Raw genomic sequence first — 19,753 nt, 5'->3', positions numbered from 1 at the left:
GTCTGTGTACTGTTTGCTCTGGACGTTTGTGATCTGTTACATTTTTTTCTGACGCATCATCAAGTGCATGCAGGAAAACTGTGCACCCATTCCATGAAATTACAAGTGCCAGAAAAATATGGCAATAAGGAAATACACAAGCACTGACTAGTTCACTGACAGGAATTGGACCCCAAGATGCAGGTAGCCAAGACACAAGCGGTAAAGGCAAGAAACCCAAAAAAGACAGACAGAGTGGTAAACTGCAATGAAAAGTGACTGTCAAAAAGGTGACCGTGAGGACAACTCTCCAAATAACAAAATCCCAAAAGGCTGCACAGGCAGATAATGTGAGAAAAACAATAACTAAAAAACAACTGTCAACAGTGACAGTGAGGTGGACTTATAACATGATGAATGGAAAGAAAGGTGTGACAGAGCTCAAACTAACAGGAGACACACGCACGCTCATACACACCCACGTTAGATACAGTGGGGGAAATAAGTATTTGATCCACTGTCAATTTTGCAGGTTTTCCCACCTACAAAGAATGGAGAGGTCTGTAATTTTTTATCATAGGTACACTTCAACTGTGAGAGACAGAATCTAAAAAAAAATCCAGAAAATTACATTGTGACCAGAATAGAGCTTTTTGGAATCAGCTCCACTTACCATGTTTAGAGGATGAGAACAACCCCAAGAAAACCATCCCATCCGTGAAGCATGGGGGTGGAAACATCATACTCTGGGGGTGCTCTTCTGCAAAGGGGACAGGATGACTGCACCGTATTGAAGGGAGGATGGATGGGGTCATGTATTGTGAGATTTTGACAAACTGGAGAAGCTCTGTATGGTGGAGTGGACCAAAATCCCTGCTGCAGTGTGTGAAAACTGGATCAAGAACTACAGGAAACATCTGATCTCTGAAAATGCAAACAAAGGTTTCTGTACCAAATATTAAGGTCTGTTTTTTTTTTTTTTTTTTTTTTTTTTTAGGGGATCAAATACTTATTTCATGCAATAAAAGGCAAATTAATTATTTAAAAATCATACAATGTGATTTTCTGGATTTTTTTTTTTTTTTTTAGATTCTGTCTCTCACAGTTGAAGTGTACCTACAATTAAAAAAAATTACAGACCTCTCCATTCTTTGTAGGTGGAAAAACCTGCAAAATTGACAGTGGATCAAATCCCCCACTGTATATTTGTGTGTTTATATGTCATTTTATTATTTTGTATTCTTTGCTATTTGTTTTGGTATTAATTGCTTTACTTAAGATCGACTTTGACTGAAAGGAGTAGCTGTTCTATAAAAGTGTTGTTTTGTGCATGTTGTGCAGCTTTTCACAGTCTCATCCACCCAAATCCTTGTGAATTCATCACCTGTAGCTGAGTATTGTCATCTTAATACCATGTGACGTGTTTCAATGAAGAACTCTGTCAGAAGTCTGTCAGAAGTCGCATCAGATTAATAACCTTCTCAGTGTTTGCACACAGGTTCAAGATATAAGAAGAATGATGAAACACTCTTCTCGTTGTAGCATTTGTAGATGTGCAAGGACTATTGCTTAAACTAGGGTTACACTAGGTTTCTTGGTTTATAATTCAAAGAGAACTGTGCTGTGGTGGTTCTGCACAGTGCAGATTCCATCCCTGCAGCAGACGGTTTTGGAGATTAGAATGATTGCACATGATCTAGAAAAGAAATGCATGTGCTAAAACAGAGATCAGTTCATCTCGCAGAGATGGGTAGAGATTACCCTTTATGTCGTGACTCTTTGGTGAGAAGAAATTAGTCCTCAGAAAGGATTGTCTGACTGCCCCTCCTACTTGTCTATGAGTATGGCTATGAGTTCTTCACATGCTTTCAGTTGCTGTCAAGTGTGGTTAAATCTGGCAAAAAGAGAAACGTTATATGTTGCAATCTGGGGTACTGTTCATTCAGTCATACACAAGTGTGTGCAAAGATACAGACGTACTCATAAGTAAATTGTTTTATCTGACTGTAGGCTGATAGGTGAAAGATATGGACACTCTGCCCCCCCAGTCAGGATTAGTTTTGGGAATTCAGCTCTGACTCATTTTTCTTGAGTCAGGTAGGTGTGTGCACCGCAAAAACTGATATCTAAGAAAGTAAAAAAGACTTGTTTAAAGAAATTTTGACTTAATTTTTGGCTAAATAGAAAAATAATCTTTTCAAGCATTTTTACATAACAAAACATGTCTTATTTTGGAAAAATGTATCTCACTTTTTCTTAATAATTTTTTCCAGCTAATATCAATTGTATTTAACCAGTAACAAGGAAAAGCAATGGATTTCAAATCATTCAAGCAAAGGAATAACATAACATAATTTTAAGACAGTGGCCAATCGCAAAATAAGATTTCTGTCTCGTTTTAATGCTGCGTTTACACATAACGATGACAAGTCACGAATGCCACAAATTTATACATTCTTGGCTGCTGATCACGATTGTGATGATTCGGGGCAGAGGCGTCAGGTGTCCTCAGGAACTGCTGCAACCTGTTACCACACGTTACGATTAATGGCACGTGTTGCTGGAGAATTATCAGGAACCATTACACATGGTCAGGAATCATGTTCCGCGTTGTTGCGCGCTATTGCGCGTAACAGCGCATCGTTAAGTTCTGTCATGTGAACGAGGTGAATTGTCTCCACACACACCCATATTCATCCAACCGAATTCAGATCGCTCCATTTTTTCAGAAGAACTTTGTGACTGCATGCGTAGTTGGGCTCTGTGCCACGGAGTGGCGCAGAGAGGAGGAGGAGGATAGAGCCAGATGTGTGGCTTCATGCGGCTCTCGTCTCACGCGTTTTCTCAAACATCAGGCACATGCAGCAGATGGAACACCTGCAGGAGCACGCTAAAGAGCACTGAAATGAGACTTTTAGCCGACTTGGTGTCAGCAATCAAACTGAATGCGGTGCAGCAGGGTTTAATTGTGCGCGCGCTTCTTCCTCCGCCGGACTGGAGGAGGTGCAGAGATGTCTGGCTGCACGTGAGTCTCCTCTCCCTCCTCTGGTTCCTCTGGCTCAGACTCGTTCTCCCGCTCATCGGTTACAACAGCAGGTGGAACACCTGCAGGAGCGTCCTGAGGAGCTTCAGCAGGAACTGTGGACCGACATTTGGAGCCGAGTTTAATTGTGCGTATGTGACAGAAAACTGATTCGTCGTGGCGCGCAGTGAAATGTGACGCCGCATTACAAGTCGTGTTGAAATTTGACAGTTTCCGTGTCAATTCGTAATAACGCGTGACAGTTTGGGCTCCAAGAACCATCACAGGAACCACTACGAACGTTGTCACGTTCTATTAAGGATCAATACTCATCAAGACGGATCAACACGCTCAGTTGCGACCTCCACGACATGAGACGAAATGAGGGTGGTGTGTGACATTCGTGGAAGATTTTTTGACAGCCAAAAACATGCTCCACGGATATCAAGAATATCACGCACCAACACGCACTATTAAGAAACCTATTCAGATGCGTTAAGTAATGTTAAGAATGTCAGGAATGTGTCACTAATGACAGAAAAATGACATTCGTAACGCGTCTTGCTTATGTGTAAATGCACCTTAAGGCAAATTTTGGTTATTCAGTGCCTAGACATTTTGCTAGTTTTGAGAATTCGAACCAAGTAACTTTTTCTTACCCCATTGGCAGATTTTTTTTTTTTTTTGCTTAATACAAGACAATTTGGCTAGATTTTGGATTATTTCTCTTATTTTGAGAGGGACGGTTTTTGCAGTGTGTGTGTGTGTGTGTGTGTGTGTGTGTGTGTGTGTGTGTGTGTGAGAGAGAGAGATTAGCTGTGTGTATTTTTTGTTTGAACCACCTCAGCATCTGTGATGTATTTTTGACTCTGTATTTGACAGTCAATGACATATTAGCTTGCTGTGAAAGTGTATAATGTGATCATTTTAAAATTGAGAAAATGTAAAATAAGTCAATGGACTGCATTAATATAGAGCTTTTCCATCTTAATCAGAAGCTCAAAGTGCTTTACAATGATGCCTCAATTCACCTATTCAGACATCGATGTCAGGGTGCTGCCATGCAAGGCGCTCACTACACACTGGGAGCAACTAGAGGGATTAGGGACTTTGCCCAAGGGCCAAAATGTGATTTTCCAGTCAGGGTGGGGTTTGAACCAAGGGTCCTCTGGTCTCAAGCCCAAAGCCTAACCACTAGACCATCACCTCCCCAAGTCTTCAAACTACAGTAAAAGCCAGAGCACCCGGAAAGAACCCACGCAAAACAGAGGGAGAACATGCAAACTCTACAGTAAATCAGATATATATAACATTTGCTGTTATTATACAAGTATATCCTGTAACTACAAGAAAAAGCTCAACCCAAAACTGATGACTATTAAAAGGTTTGCTGCAAAAGGAGTTTGTGTTTAGTGGAGAGCAGCACGTACTGTCCAGGCAAAGTTCATGATTCTTGTTACATGACAATAGTTATTTGATTTGATAACCATTTTGTTTGTTGTCATGCAGCACCCTGCAGTCCCCACAGACTACCTTTCTGTGGTGCGCTGAACTCTGCAGATCGCAGCAGAACTGGGATTCAGGGAGGCTCTCAGTCCACTCCCAATACCCCAAAGGTCAGACTTCTTCTATTCTCTGCATGTTTACCAAATCGATCAATCGATCTTGCTGCTTGAACGACTCATTTCTCTTTTAGAAAGAGCAGCTGCGCAGGGAGAGAAGAACTGCATCTCCTGTTTGTACATCGCCTCTTAGAAGATCTGAATCCCCAGCTAGCATCACCAAACAATTGAATTTGTCTACTACCTCCAAGTGAGATGGCTTGTGTGGTACCATTAAAAAATGTACATAGTTGTACAGTTTTGAATATTCTTGCAGTACAACAAGCAGAGTTGTAGTGCCTTGATGCTCAGCGTTGGCCTTAAGGCCTATTTCATCCAGGCCTTGGCTCTTGCCTTGAGCCTGCCTTGGCTTTGCCTGTTCAAGTCTTCTTCATCTCAAGAAAATTCAAGCCATTTTTAAGGGATACGGAATTTTGTGTGTGTAATTGTGTGTGTGCGGTTGTGTGTGTAATTAATTCAATTTAGGTAAGTAAACAATATACAAGTGGAAACAGCTGCTGTTCTTGAAGTTATTTTATAAAGATAAATATTTTGGATATAAAAGTCCATGTTCTTTCTTTTTCTTCTTTTCTTTTCCTTTATTAATTCCTTGGCCTTGGTCGGGTCCTTCAGGGATTCAGCCTTTACTGCAACATTGGTTAAAAGTTCATTCAGTCATTTCTGTCGTGACAGGCTGGTGTCTCAGTTGCGTTCCCACTCTCCAAGCAACGCACATCAGCGTCCTTACTCTCCGACGAGACGATGTCCAGACCTGTCAGCTGATGACAAGAAAGAAGACAAAACTAAGGTGGACAAATCCCAAAGTGAGACCACTGTAAAAAAGAACATTGACATCAACAGCATGCATCCCTCACCAGCTGACAAATCTCATAAGAAGGATGTGGTTGATGTTGAGAGCTCGAAAAAATGGCCAGCTAAGGGTGAAACACTTGATAAGCGCACAGAAGGTAACACATCTGAGAAACATCATTCACCCAACAGGAAGGAACTCATGTCTCCAAAAGTGGACATTGTCGCAAAAGAGATGGAGGATGAAGAGATGAAAAAAGGTGGGCTTCATAAATCCAAAGCTTCAGACTTCATCTATATAAACATCCAGCATTAATACAGTATAGTCTATGGGCCAAGCAGGTTTTTGGTACCACTTATGGTGACAAAATGACACTTAGAATCCAGCCTCAGTGTACCATGGCCTACACAAAAATGTATGATAACCATCACAGGGTGGCAGCTGTTGCCAGGTAGGCGTCAATGAAGAATTACACAGAGGTCAAAATGTAAAAATGCTCTAATCATATTGATAACTATACCACATTATTTGTCTGATCATAGTGAATTCAAAAACCCTATTAACCCAAGTAATAATTGGCATCATTTTGTACTGAAATTGGAGCAACTTTAAATTTGGACCCCTGTACAAACTAAAACTGAACTTTGTGACCATTTTTAAAGTTCTGACCCCATAACTCCAGAACATTCAGTCATAGATAGCCCAAACTATACCTTTTTGGAATTGTTATGATCAGACAAACAATGTGGTATAGTTTCAACATGACTGGAGCATTTTAAAATTTTGACATATGTGCAGTTCTTTGTTGACCCCTACCTGCTACAACTACCACCCTGAGATGGTTATCATACATTTTTGTGTAGGCCATGGTACACTAGGACTGGATTCTAAGTGTTGTTTCGTCACCTTAGGCTTGGTGGTACCGATTAGGTCAAAATTGATAACTGGATCATGGACTAATACCTTAGGTGAATTCTTTCCTTCTTTCTATTTTTTTGTCTTTCTATGCATGTGTGACAGAATCAGCACCAAGCGGGTCCACGAGGAAGGCATCAGCTGGCACGACAAGTGCAGAGGAGGCCACCAGGCTGCTGGCAGAGTGCCGGCGTCAGGCTCAAGCTCAGCGAGAACTGGAAGAGAAAAGACTAGAAAAGGAGAAAGAACAGATGTGAGTTCACAAAGCAAAAACAGGAATGAGAGCACAAAGTCCAAAGAAAGATGTATTATCTTTAAATGTGCGCTGATCAGGTTGCAGGAAGAGCAGTTAAGGAAGCAAATGGCAACAGGACAGCAACGTCATGAAGCACCGGCACAACCAGCGAAGGAGGTGAAGAAGAAAGAAAATGATCCTCAAAAGGTGAAAGAAAAAGAAGAGGAAGAAATGCATGAGAGAGAGCTACAACTGGACAAAAAGGTTAGGGATCATTTTCTATTTGGCCATTTTCTATGGCCAGGAAGGACTGTTCTCAAATTCTGCATGTGCTACATTTATTTGGTTTAAGTCAGGCTTCAAACCAGAATTTTTCTTTTTAAAGTTTCCAGTTTTTGATTCCACCTTAAAACGATTGTTCCCACATTGGTTCGAGTCAAATGAAATACTGCTTATTAATGTTCCATGTGAGGCTGTGCGGTGTAACAATGTGTGTATTTCAGACATGATAAAAGTTTCTCTTGATATAGATTAAATTTTACTCTATAGTCTATTGCTAATGCTGCCATTAACAAGCTAAACTGTGCAGCCCAAGATGTTGTTTAGCCTAACTGTAGCTCACTAACAATTTCCAGCATTTTTTTCTCTTCACATACAGTGCGTCCAGAAAGTGTTCAGAGCACTTTATTTTCACATTTTGTTATATTACAGCCTTATTCCAAAATTGATTAAATTCATGTTTTTCCCTCAAAATTGTACACACAATACTGTTGGGAAGGTGTCGTAGCACGGACCCACAACAGGGGGCGCAAATGAACGGACAATGAGTAAGCCAAAAGGTAACAATTTAATGTTGTGACAATACACAACTAAATATACAGAAATTGCAAAGTCAATGGGCAGGCTCGAAGATAGAAGACCCCGACGAGAGAGAGGCCGCGTCCCACACGGCCTCCACCACCAACGGTCTGAAGAACACCAGAGCCGCCAAGTCCCGAGTCCCCAGGTGACCTCTGTCTTCGGCTGTCGAACCTGGTACTGCTGGCAAAAAGCAGAGACAAGATGAATGAGTGTCAGTCCTTACACTCAGTGGTCTACAGTCTGTACACAGTCAGGAGGAGGACCTCCACCTCCGAATCACACACTCGTGCAGCTCCTTGTGTAACCACTTATCTGTAGCGCAGTCGTCGTCGTCACGCCACACGCCAATTCCCCAGATAAGGGCGAACACCACAGGATACTGGCTGCAACAGAAGTTCAGAATTCACTCAACGATATGAGTCAGCAGAGAAGTTACCTCTCGGTAGTCGATTTCTCGGCAGGGAGGTGGAGTTGTAGTCCGGCTTAAGTACTGGTGTAGATGAGTGACAGCTGGTGTGATGAGTGACAGCTGTGACTTCCTCTGGGTCTGGCGCCCTCTCGTGCTTGGAGCCCGCACTCCAAGCAGGGCGCCCTTTGGTGGTGGTGGGCCAGCAGTACCTCCTCTTCAGCGGCCCACACAACAGGACCCCCCCCCCTCAACGGGCGCCTCCTGGCGCCCGACCGGGCTTGTCCGGGTGACGTTTGTAGAAATCGGCCAGGAGGGCCGGGTCCAGGATGAAGCTCCTCTTCACCCAGGAGCGTTCTTCAGGTCCATACCCCTCCCAGTCCACCAGATATTGGAACCCCCGGCCCTTACGACGGACGTCCAGGAGCCTGCGGACCGTCCAAGCAGGTTCCCCGTCGATGAGCCGGGCAGGAGGCGGCGTGGGTCCAGGTGTACAGAGGGGCGAGGTGTGGTGCGGTTTGAGACGGGACACGTGGAAGACAGGGTGGATCCGCAGCAAAGCCGGGAGACGGAGCTTCACTGCGGCCGGGTTGATGATCTTGAGGATAGGGAATGGTCCAATGTATCTGTCCTTCAACTTGGTTGAGTCCACACAGAGGGGGATATCCTTTGTTGACAGCCACACCTCCTGCCCGGGCTGGTACGTGGGGGCCGGGGACCGTCGGCGGTCCGCATGGGACTTGGCCCTCGTCCGGGCCTTCAACAGGGCAGAGCGGGCGGTCCGCCACACCCGGCGACATCTCCTGAGGTGGGCCTGGACCGAGGGCACACCGACCTCTCCCTCCACCAGCGGGAACAATGGGGGCTGGTACCCCAAACACACCTCAAAAGGGGAGAGGCCGGTAGCAGACGAAACTTGGCTGTTGTGGGCATACTCGATCCAGGCCAGATGGTGACACCAGGCCGCCGGATGAGCGGAGGTGACACACCGAAGGGCCTGCTCCAACTCCTGGTTGGCCCGCTCTGCCTGGCCGTTGGTCTGGGGGTGGTACCCGGACGAGAGACTCACGGTGGCCCCCAGCTCCTTGCAGAAACTCTTCCACACCTGTGAAGAGAACTGGGGACCACGATCTGAGACGATGTCCGAAGGTATCCCATGCAGCCGCAAGACGTGGTGAACCAGGAGGTCTGCTGTCTCCTGGGCCGTCGGGAGCTTCGGGAGGGCCACGAAGTGGGCCGCCTTGGAGAACCGGTCCACTATCGTGAGGATTACGGTGTTGCCCTGGGACGGCGGGAGGCCCGCGATGAAATCCAGGCCGATGTGAGACCAGGGGCGATGAGGCACTGGCAGGGGTTGGAGGAGGCCCGTCGTCCTCCGATGGTCTGCCTTGCCCCTGGCGCAGATGGTACAGGCCTGGATGTAGTCCCAGACGTCGGTTTCCAGGGACGCCCACCAGAAGCGCTGCTGGACCACTGCCACGGTCCTACGCACTCCGGGATGACAGGAGAGCTTGGACCTGTGACAGAAGTCCAATACGGCAGCTCTAGCTTCTGGTGGGACGTACAGTCTGTCCTTGGGGCCAGTCCCCGGGTCCGGGCTCCTGGTCAGGGCCTCCCGGACGGTCTTCTCCACGTCCCAGGTAAGGGCGGCCACGACAGTGGACTCGGGGATGATGGTCTCGGTGGGGTTCGACAGCCCCGCTTTGGCTTCTTCTTCGTGCACCCGGGACAATGCATCTGATCTTTGGTTCTTGGTCCCGGGGCGATATGTAATCCGGAAGTCAAAGCGCCCGAAGAACAGAGACCAGCGGGGTTGCCTGGGGTTCAGCCGCTTGGCGGTCCGGATGTACTCCAGGTTCCGATGGTCAGTGAAAACCGTGAAGGGCAACGACGCCCCCTCCAGCAGGTGTCTCCACTCTTCAGGAGCCTCCTTCACCGCAAGAAGTTCCCGATTGCCAACGTCATAGTTCCGTTCAGCTGGGGTCAACCTGCGGGAATAAAAGGCACAAGGATGGAGAACTTTATCAGCCTCCACGCTCTGGGACAGCACGGCTCCTATCCCTGAGTCAGAGGCGTCCACTTCTACTACGTACTGGCGATCAGGATCAGGCTGCACCAGAACTGGTGCAGTCGAGAACCGGCGTTTCAACTCCTGGAACGCGGCTTCGCACCGATCCGACCAGGTGAAGGGGACTTTTGTGGAGGTCAGGGCAGTCAGGGGGCTAACTATCTGACTGTAACCTTTGATGAACCTCCTGTAAAAATTTGCAAAGCCGAGGAACTGCTGTAGTTTCCTGCGGCTTGTTGGTTGGGGCCAATCTCTCACCGCCGCAACCTTAGCCGGATCAGGGGCGACGGAGTTGGAGGAGATGATGAACCCCAGGAAGGACAAAGAAGTGCGGTGGAACTCGCACTTCTCGCCCTTCACAAACAGCCGGTTCTCCAACAACCGCTGTAGGACCTGACGTACATGCTGGACATGGGTCTCAGGGTCCGGGGAAAAGATGAGTATATCGTCTAGATATACGAAGACGAACCGATGCAGGAAGTCCCGCAAGACGTCATTTACCAAAGCTTGGAACGTCGCGGGGGCGTTAGTGAGGCCGAACAGCATGACCAGGTACTCGAAATGACCTAACGGGGTGTTGAATGCCGTCTTCCATTCGTCTCCCTTCCGGATCCGAACCAGGTGGTACGCATTTCTAAGATCCAATTTCGTAAAGATTTGGGCTCCATGCAGGGGCGTGAACACTGAATCCAACAGAGGTAACGGGTATCGGTTGCGAACCGTGATCTCGTTCAGCCCTCTGTAATCAATGCATGGACGGAGTCCGCCGTCCTTCTTGCCCACAAAAAAGAAACCAGCACCCATCGGGGAGGTGGAGTTCCGGATCAGCCCGGCAGCTAAGGAGTCCCGGATGTAGGTCTCCATTGATTCGCGTTCCGGACGTGAGAGGTTGTACAACCTACTGGATGGGTACTCAACGCCCGGGACTAAATCGATGGCACAATCATACGGTCGGTGCGGAGGAAGAGTGAGCGCCAGATCTTTGCTGAAAACGTCAGCAAGATCATGGTACTCCTCTGGCACCGCCGATAGATTGGGGGGGACTTTAGCTGTAGTGCCGGGGGGAACCGAGGATCCTAAACACTCCCGGTGGCAGGTTTCGCTCCACTGCGTCACAACCCCGGACGGCCAATCGACCCGGGGATTGTGCTTCACCATCCATGGAAAACCCAAGATCACTCGGGAGGTAGACGGTGTTACATGGAACACTATCTCCTCCCTGTGATTCCCAGACACAACCAAGGTCACTGGTTGTGTCTGATGTGTGATTAATGGAAGCAGGGTGCCATCTAGTGCTCGCACCTGCACTGGTGCCGGCAGAGCCACCAGAGGGAGCCCTACTTCCTTTGCCCATCTGCTGTCCAGCAGATTCCCTTCTGACCCCGTGTCTATCAGTGCTGGGGCGTGAAGGGTTAACTCCTCACAAAGGATTATTACTGGGATTCGTGCCGATCTGCGGGGTCTTTCCGCGTGTGTGTTATGGCCCACCCTTAGCCCAGGTTCTAAGGACGGGCGTTGTAGTTTGACCGTTCAGGGCAGTCCCTCTGCATGTGCTCACAAGAGCCGCAGACAAAACACTCCCCGCGGGCCAGTCTCCTTTGTCTGACATTTAATCTTACTTTGGCCCTGCTCGTGTCCATAGCCTCCTCAGCAGGGGGAGCTGTAGCCCCACGGGGCTCTCTGGCAGTGAAGCGTGGGGACGACGTCACCTTGTCGGAACCGGAAGGGGGAGGGACGGCTCGTGCCCGGTCACGCCCCCCGGCCTGCTCCCGACGATGCTCATTCAAACGGTTGTCTAAGCGTATAACCAAATCGACAAGCCCGTCAAAATCCCGCGGTTCCTCCTTAGCCAGTAGGTGCTCCTTGAGGACCGGTGACAGTCCGTTTACAAAGGCGGCGCGGAGCGCAACGTTATTCCAGCCGGACCTCGCTGCCGCAATGCGGAAGTCGACTGCATACTCGGCTGCGCTACGGCGCCCCTGTCTCATCGACAGCAGCACGTTTGAAGCGGTCTCGCCTCTGTTGGGATGATCAAACACTTGTTTGAACTCCCGTACAAACCCAGTATAAGACGTTAGGAGCCGTGAGTTCTGCTCCCAAAGCGCCGTAGCCCATGCGCGTGCCTCTCCTCGAAGCAGATTAATAACATAAGCTACCCGGCTGGCGTCTGACTCGTACATGACAGGGCGCTGTGAAAAGACGAGCGAACACTGCATGAGGAAGTCCGCGCACGTCTCGACACAGCCCCCGTACGGTTCCGGAGGGCTTATGTATGCTTCAGGGGATGGTGGGGGGGTTCGTTGAACGACCAGTGGTACGTCTGATTCAGGCCCAGGACCAGCCAGAGGAGGAGCTGCAGCAGCGCCCTGATCGTGCGCTTCCACCCTGGCGGCGAGAGCCTCCACTCTCCGATTAAGGAGGACATTCTGCTTGGTCACTAAATCCAACCGAGCCGTGAAGGCGGTTAAGATCTGCTGCAGCTCACTCAACACGCCTCCCGCTGACGCCTGTGCCCCCGGCTCTTCCATTGGCCGTTCACGCTTGAGCTGACGCCCCTCGGAATCCATGACGATGGCCGAGAAATCCTGTTGGGAAGGTGTCGTAGCACGGACCCACAACAGGGGGCGCAAATGAACGGACAATGAGTAAGCCAAAAGGTAACAATTTAATGTTGTGACAATACACAACTAAATATACAGAAATTGCAAAGTCAATTAACACCAGGTGACGTGTGGGCAGGCTCGAAGATAGAAGACCCCGACGAGAAAGAGGCCGCGTCCCACACGGCCTCCACCACCAACGGTCTGAAGAACACCGGAGCCGCCAAGTCCCGAGTCCCCAGGTGACCTCTGTCTTCGGCTGTCGAACCTGGTACTGCTGGCAAAAAGCAGAGACAAGATGAATGAGTGTCAGTCCTTACACTCAGTGGTCTACAGTCTGTACACATTCAGGAGGAGGACCTCCACCTCCGAATCACACACTCGTGCAGCTCCTTGTGTAACCACTTATCTGTAGCGCAGTTGTCGTCGTCACGCCACACGCCAATTCCCCACATAAGGGCGAACACCACAGGATACCGGCTGCAACAGAAGTTCAGAATTCACTCAACGATATGAGTCAGCAGAGAAGTTACCTCTCGGTAGTCGATTTCTCGGCGGGGAGGTGGAGTTGCAGTCCGGCTTAAGTACTGGTGTAGATGAGTGACAGCTGGTGTGATGAGTGACAGCTGTCAGTTCCTCTGGGTCTGGCGCCCTCTCGTGCTTGGAGCCCACACTCCAAGCAGGGCGCCCTCTGGTGGTGGTGGGCCAGCAGTACCTCCTCTTCAGCGGCCCACACAACAAATACCCCATAATGACAATGTGAATTTTTTTTTAAAATTTTTACGAATTAATTAAAAATAAAAATCTATGAAATCACATGCACATATGTATTCACACTCTTTGCTCAATACTTTGTTGATGCACCTTTGGCAGCAATTACAGCCTCAAGTTTCCTTGAATATGACCTGGAGCAGGTTTTCTACCAGGGTGTCTCTGTACATTGCTGCATTGATTTTTGCCTCAATCCTGATTAGTCTTCCAGTTCCTGTCCCTGAAAAACATCCCCACAGCATGATGCTGCCACCACCCTCCTTTTGGCAAACTCCAGGCGGGCTGCCATGTGCCTTTTACTTTGGCCACTCTACCATACAGGCCTGATTGGTGGATTAGGTTATTAATCACCTCCCTGGCTAAGGCCCTTCTCTCCAAATCCCTCAGTTTAGACAGCCGGCCACCTCTAGGAAGAGTCCTGGTTGATCCGAACTTCTTCCATTTATAGATGATTGAGGCCAGTGTGCTCATTGGGACCTTCAAAGCAGCAGAAATGTTTCTGTACCCTTTCCTAAATTTGTGCCTTGAAACAATCCTGTTCTCGGAGGCCTATAAACAATTTGTTTGACTTCATGCTTGGTTTGTGCTCTGGTTTGTAACATAACAAAATCCAACGGTCTGATATGGGAAAATATCAGACCAGAAATCAGCCATGGAACATGGAACATTAATAACCAGTATTTCATTTGACTTGAACCAGTGTGGGAACAATCCAATCAGGATCAGCCTGCTCAAGGCATTTTTTTGATTGATCATATTGGTTAAATTAAATCTGATTAAACACAAGTCATCAATTAAGAGTGTGCCAATTTTAAAAAACAATTCAACCCTATGTTCTAAATACGCAACAAACCTATTTTGTTCACAAAATTCACAGAGAGTATGAATCAGGTAGTGAATGCCACAAAAAACAGACAAACAATTTTCCTCATTGTCATCATCTGCTTTTCTCGTGTTTGCAGAGACAGTACAAGTGTGTAGCCAGAGAGGCGAGGGGTCGAAAGCCCCCACCTTGTTATAGTCAACACTTTTGAAGACATTATTGAATACACCACAACCACCATCATCAACAACAATAATAATAATGATAATAATAATAATAATAATAATAAATTTATTTTTCACAACTAAAACATCGATTGTAAAGTAGGATTTCTGTGACATAAACCTCATGATGAATTTTTTTTAATGGTCATTTCAACTTAATTTTGCCAAAATATGTAATTGCCTTTAATGTTGTTATCAGGACAGAGTCATTTCTAAAATATGAATTTGAGCACAATAAGTGGAGACCTGTGCAAATGTCTTTTGACTTTGATTTCGTGGACATTTTTAATGATCCGTTCATTTATTGTTAAAATATAAAATGAAACAGCTTTTTTAAAAATAATAAAATAGTTGCCGTTGAACGAGCCTTTTATTTAGAAGCAGGTGATGTTCTGCTGGATTCTCGGGACCAGATGAAGGTCTCTTCTGCAGCTTTGAACTCTGGTGGTGTTGCTGAAAAGCAGAGATGTTTTCTTTCGACTGGACTTCGTGGTGTTCAGCTCATCAATGGAAGTTTGGTTGTCTGTAGAGCAAATGTTCCTGATTGGGACAAATAAAAATATTTCTTTAAATATAAAGAAACACTAAACAGTTTATATATAAAAAAGGAAAAAAACGGGAAAAAAAGATGAGAAAAAAAAAACAAAAACGCCAAAAAGTAGGTTAAAGTTGAGTTTTTGTGGTGTCTGAAAAAAGCTGTAGTTTTATCTGGTAAAAATAAAAAAGACTGAACCATTTAGAAATTAAAGTGTTCACTCAGATCAACTGTGCAAAAAGGCTACGCTAACGTTAGCCGATCATTAAACCTTCAAAGCAGTTCAGTAAACGTCACGTTTTATTTTTACATTATTCTCCCCTCAATAAAGCTGCAGAACTAACCTCCGTTGGGCAAACTGGGACTTCGCATATATCCAAAAAGTGGGAGATTTCGGACTGAGTGGGTTTGCTCCATCACCCCGGCTGCCTGCCTCGGTCTGCCCAGTGATGATGCCTGAAGGCCGGCTTCTCCGTGCGGGTCGGCCCACTGTCGCGGTTCGATCGATATCCCACCAAGTCGTCAGTCCTCCCTCGGTCGGCGTCACTCCGAAAAGTAGCTGAAAAAAGCTTCTCCCAGCAGGGTGATGGGAGAATCGTTCTACTGCTGTTTTTTAAAGCTTTTTTGTGGTTCAGGCGACGCAAATTCAAGATGGTGATCGCTGAACTTTTTCAGGTTGTGGAAACAGCCAGAGTGTGCTTTTCTAATGGCAATCTCTGCCCCCCTGCCGCTTCCGAAGCGACGCGTCTGACATCATGCGTCAGATGTGTTGGATGTGTTAAAAACGCATCTTGACGGACTGGAAAGCGTTGACGGATTGGCCTGAAATATACAGTGTGAAAGGCCCATTGGATTGGATTGAACTTTGACCGCATCAGCCTGCCGACAAGCGGCAATGCGTGCTCCCGTCAGAAGTGTCGGTTTAGCTCGGCTTTTGATGCGACGCATCTGACGCATCTAAAAAGCAACGCGTCTCATTGAAAATAATGCTTTCCAGACCGATTTTTGACGCATCTGACGTATTCAGTGTGAAAGGCCCGTTCCTTCTTTTCACAAATAAAACTAAATAATGCTCATAACAATTAGGTAACTTTGCATTATGCTTCAAGATGGGAAATCGATATGTGTTTGATCTAAACAGCGAGAAAAAGCCAAAGTTCAGGCTCGAGAAAATACAGAGCGCCAGTGGCAAGAACGAGAGCTACAAAAGCATCAGGAAGAGGAAGAGAGGCAGCAAAGAAAAAAGGTGAATTTATTGATTGAATGCTGCACTTCTAATGTGATCCATTTTCAGATTTTCATATCATTTAATATTGATATGTTTATTTGATGATTTTTACAGAGAATTGAAGAGATCATGAAGCGAACTCGGAAGACAGATGCTGATTTGAAGGTACTGTAAGAGATGTCTTCTATTCTCGTGCAGTACTGCTCGCCCTTGTGCAGGTTGCGCTTTAAGGGCTTGCCGATTTTGTGATGCCACTTTTTCTTTTTGTGGTTTTATACTTTTATTAAATGCAGTTGTTGATTCTGATTTGGTTTGGTGTTCTGATTACCACATTTGTTGATATCATCATCTCTGTTCTGCATATGAATCAGAAGGAGGAACAGGTGGAGGCAAAGTGCGTCCCACCCAAAGGTATCGTACATCGTCCCCCTCCAGATACTTTAGTTTGCTTGCTCTCCCTGCTTATGCCACCTCTCGTCAGGTGTCTTGCCGCTATAACAAAGAAATGCAAATTAGCTTTGTATGGTTTGGTTTGCTTACTTTACTTTTGAGCATGCAGACTCAGAGCCATAGTCTTGCTCCACTGCTAACCACAAGCTTGAACTTCAGCTGTTGGTTAGTGTGACTTCGTGATAGGCCGTAGACAAGCTGCGCTGCAGTAGCAGTCTTGCAGAATTAGAGCTTGTCTTTATATTAATTATTTTGGATGCTTTTGCTTTTTTCACACCCATGGTCCACTCAATTAAAGCAAAAAGGCTTTGTCTTTTGAGCCATGTCGGGCATGCCTCAGAGGCTCGACAACATTATGCAGATAATGGTGCAGAAGCAAAAGGCTTTACTCTTGGTGCTGATAAGGCAGCTTTTATTGTTGAGCAGTGCCATGGGAGCTGGCTAAAATGAGTTGCTCTTGAATGTGCCCTTGGCTAAACACTCTAGAGGAATGTTCTCTACAATATGAACTAACACAATTTTTTTTTTTTTTTGGATGGTCCAGTGCTACTTATTTGGCCTTTCCAGTTGAGTCAGTAAGAGTAATTATTGCCAACCTGTCCAATAAGCAGGTAGCTCAGTGGGATAAGGAGTTGGGCTATCAACATGTAGACCCAAGTTCAGTTTCCAGTCACACTCGCTGTAGTTCATGGAACAAGCAGGTTTTTGGTACCACTTAAGGGAATTAAACAACACTTAAATCTAGCCTGGGTATACCATGACCTACACAAAAATACATGCTGGCCATCCCACACTGAAAAAAGAGAATAGTTGAACCAACTTTAAAAAGCATTACAATTAGTAAAAGTTGTTGGAAGTCATCTTTGTAAGTAACTTACAAACTTAAATTCATACAACTTAATTAATTGAGGTTTTACCAATTGCAGTGCTTTTTTTTTCTGTGCAGGGTGGTACCTATAGCCAGGTCGGGGTCAGCGAAGTACTACACAAATGCTCCAATCATATTGAAAAGTATATCACATTATTATATGGCTACAACGCTACGTGCGCTCTGATTGGCTGATTTCTGGTCTGATATTTTCCCATATCAGACCGTTACTATGACAATCAGTCTGGATCACTCATCAGATTTGTTACAAACCAGAAAACTAAAAAACACGATTAGAAAACCCAAGTCAGACTTGGAACATACTCCATAAATATCTAAACAGAATTGGAAAAAACACAGTTTGAAATCTGTTAGCAAGTTCTTCATGGAGGTGAGGTAAAGCGAACAGGTCTGACTGCGAGCTGTCAGCAGCTTTCATATTAGGGCGATACCATATATTTGCATGTTTATATGTATAATAGCCATATAATAAACAAATTATTAACCTCGCCTGCTCGGTCTGTACAGGGATATCAGACCTCTGTGTTTTTTGCATGGACCTCTCTAAAGCTTAGTCCATACTGGCAACACCTCGGTCTGATATTTTCCCGTACAGACCTCACGCTCGGTTAATAAGCCTTTATTATTCAAGCCTAAAACTATAGTCTGGAATATCTATGACTGAATATTATGTAGTTTTGGGGTAAAAATTGGTGACGGAGGTCAATTTCAGTTTGTACAGGGATCAAAAGTTAAAGTTGCTCCAGTTTTAATAAAAAGTGAAAAGGTTTTGCAGTTTTTCGCCCATAACTCCACAACATTCAGTCATAGCTCATATTACATACCTTTTTGGAATCTTTATGATTCAGTAAAAATGTGTTATATTTTTCAGTATGACTGAAGTATTTTTAAATGTTGACCTATGTGTTATCCATCATTGACCCCAACCTGGCTGTAGCTCCCACTATGGGATGGGCCGCATGCATTTTTTGTGGAGGCCATGGTACACTGGATTGTAAGTGTCACTTAGTCCCTTTCAGAAGTCCTGATTCAGTCAAAGTTGGCTTTATGCTCATGGACTACTGTCTATGGTATGTCCTTGGACAAGATACTTCACCTGCATTGTCTCAGTCCACCCAGCTATAAATGGATAACCTGCCTTGTCCCCTGTGTGGGATGCTCATCCGCTTAACAATACACAACCTGGACCTAAGCAGCGGCAACAATGGGCCTCAGGGCTTATATAGGAATTACTTCTTCTGTCCAATTAAAAGTAATCTACTACACCAGCATTTATCAATTACATTCTATCAGCGCCTAATTCTTTAGGAGCCACTTCAGCCACTTCAACAAACCCAAGAAATGTATATTTGCAATTATGTGGGATTTTTTTCCTTTTCTTCAAATCAAATATTTCACAAGAGCAAACAGTGAGCAATGAATGAACTCAATTCAGAGAGGCCCTACAGTTTTCAGGCACACCTGAGAGTAACAATAGGACACCAGGAATGGACCCTAAGGCCGTAGTGGACCATGACCCACTACATGCTCTTGGAGCAGTTGTTTAGTCCACCCCGCAAGGCTGTGATGGCTTTCACTGCAGCCTAAATGAACCAAAGCAAGCAGACAGTTAAGGTGAAATTTGTTTTTTTTTAAACAAAGCAGTCTTGATCCTGTCACCACTAAAATCTGACAGGGTGAAACAAAAAATACATCAATGCAGTCCCTCAATATGTTCATAAGGTTATCATTTTAATCTCCAGGAAAAAAAGAAAGGAGTTAACAAGGGAGCGGAAACATTAAACAGTTTAGTTTAATTTGACTTCACATGACTTTTGATTGTAGCCCATTCCATTGGTAGTGTCCATTAACTGTAGGTTTTGGGACTGTAGGGTTGTCTCAGAGTTTCCATGCAAGGAGCTGGAATGCAGGGAAACTCCTACCAAACAGTGTATGAATGGGACTGTAAATCACGTGTCATATGGGTGTGGGCATTCAGTGTGTGTATGGAGGCCATAGGAATGTCTGAACAGCATCAATCATGGAAAGGTGCACATTCCAGCTAGCAGGCAACATTTCTACAAATTCCATAATGTTCCCTGAAAGTTTTATAAATATTACTGGGATAATATTTTAAACTCTTTAATGGAACATTTTAAGTTGGAATATCTTCAACATTCATGGTGACATTCTCGTAATACTGTTCACATGTGCTTTGAGAAAGATTAAAAAAAAATTATATGGTTACAACAATATTGTTTGTTTTATTAAAAGGTGCATTGTCAAGTTTTTGCATTTCTTAATCATATTTTATGCCTATGTGTGAACAGGTTGTAATTTCACCCAAACAATAAGC

At 45.5% G+C, this 19,753-nt stretch overlaps 1 protein-coding gene across 5 annotated transcripts in view; it reads left to right on the top strand.

Annotated features, from left to right (window-relative positions):
- Window positions 1–19,753, top strand: part of map7d2a (MAP7 domain containing 2a) — a 58,650-nt gene that overhangs the window by 21,141 nt on the left and 17,756 nt on the right. For 3 of the 5 annotated variants that reach the window (XM_034178491.1, XM_034178489.1, XM_034178487.1), the window contains 8 exons: window positions 4,511–4,617; window positions 4,698–4,813; window positions 5,296–5,672; window positions 6,434–6,581; window positions 6,662–6,827; window positions 15,993–16,097; window positions 16,194–16,244; window positions 16,451–16,490. In XM_034178491.1, coding sequence (XP_034034382.1) covers window positions 4,511–4,617; window positions 4,698–4,813; window positions 5,296–5,672; window positions 6,434–6,581; window positions 6,662–6,827; window positions 15,993–16,097; window positions 16,194–16,244; window positions 16,451–16,490 — 1,110 coding nt within the window. The remainder of the gene's footprint in view (window positions 1–4,510; window positions 4,618–4,697; window positions 4,814–5,295; window positions 5,673–6,433; window positions 6,582–6,661; window positions 6,828–15,992; window positions 16,098–16,193; window positions 16,245–16,450; window positions 16,491–19,753) is intronic. The other 2 variants (XM_034178490.1, XM_034178488.1) reach the window with 2 other exon arrangements.

This window comes from Thalassophryne amazonica, chromosome 9 (genome assembly GCF_902500255.1).
Source record: "Thalassophryne amazonica chromosome 9, fThaAma1.1, whole genome shotgun sequence".
NCBI lineage: Eukaryota > Metazoa > Chordata > Actinopteri > Batrachoidiformes > Batrachoididae > Thalassophryne > Thalassophryne amazonica.
The sequence above is the reverse complement of the archived record's forward strand: the minus strand, read 5'-3'. Positions and strand labels throughout refer to the sequence as shown.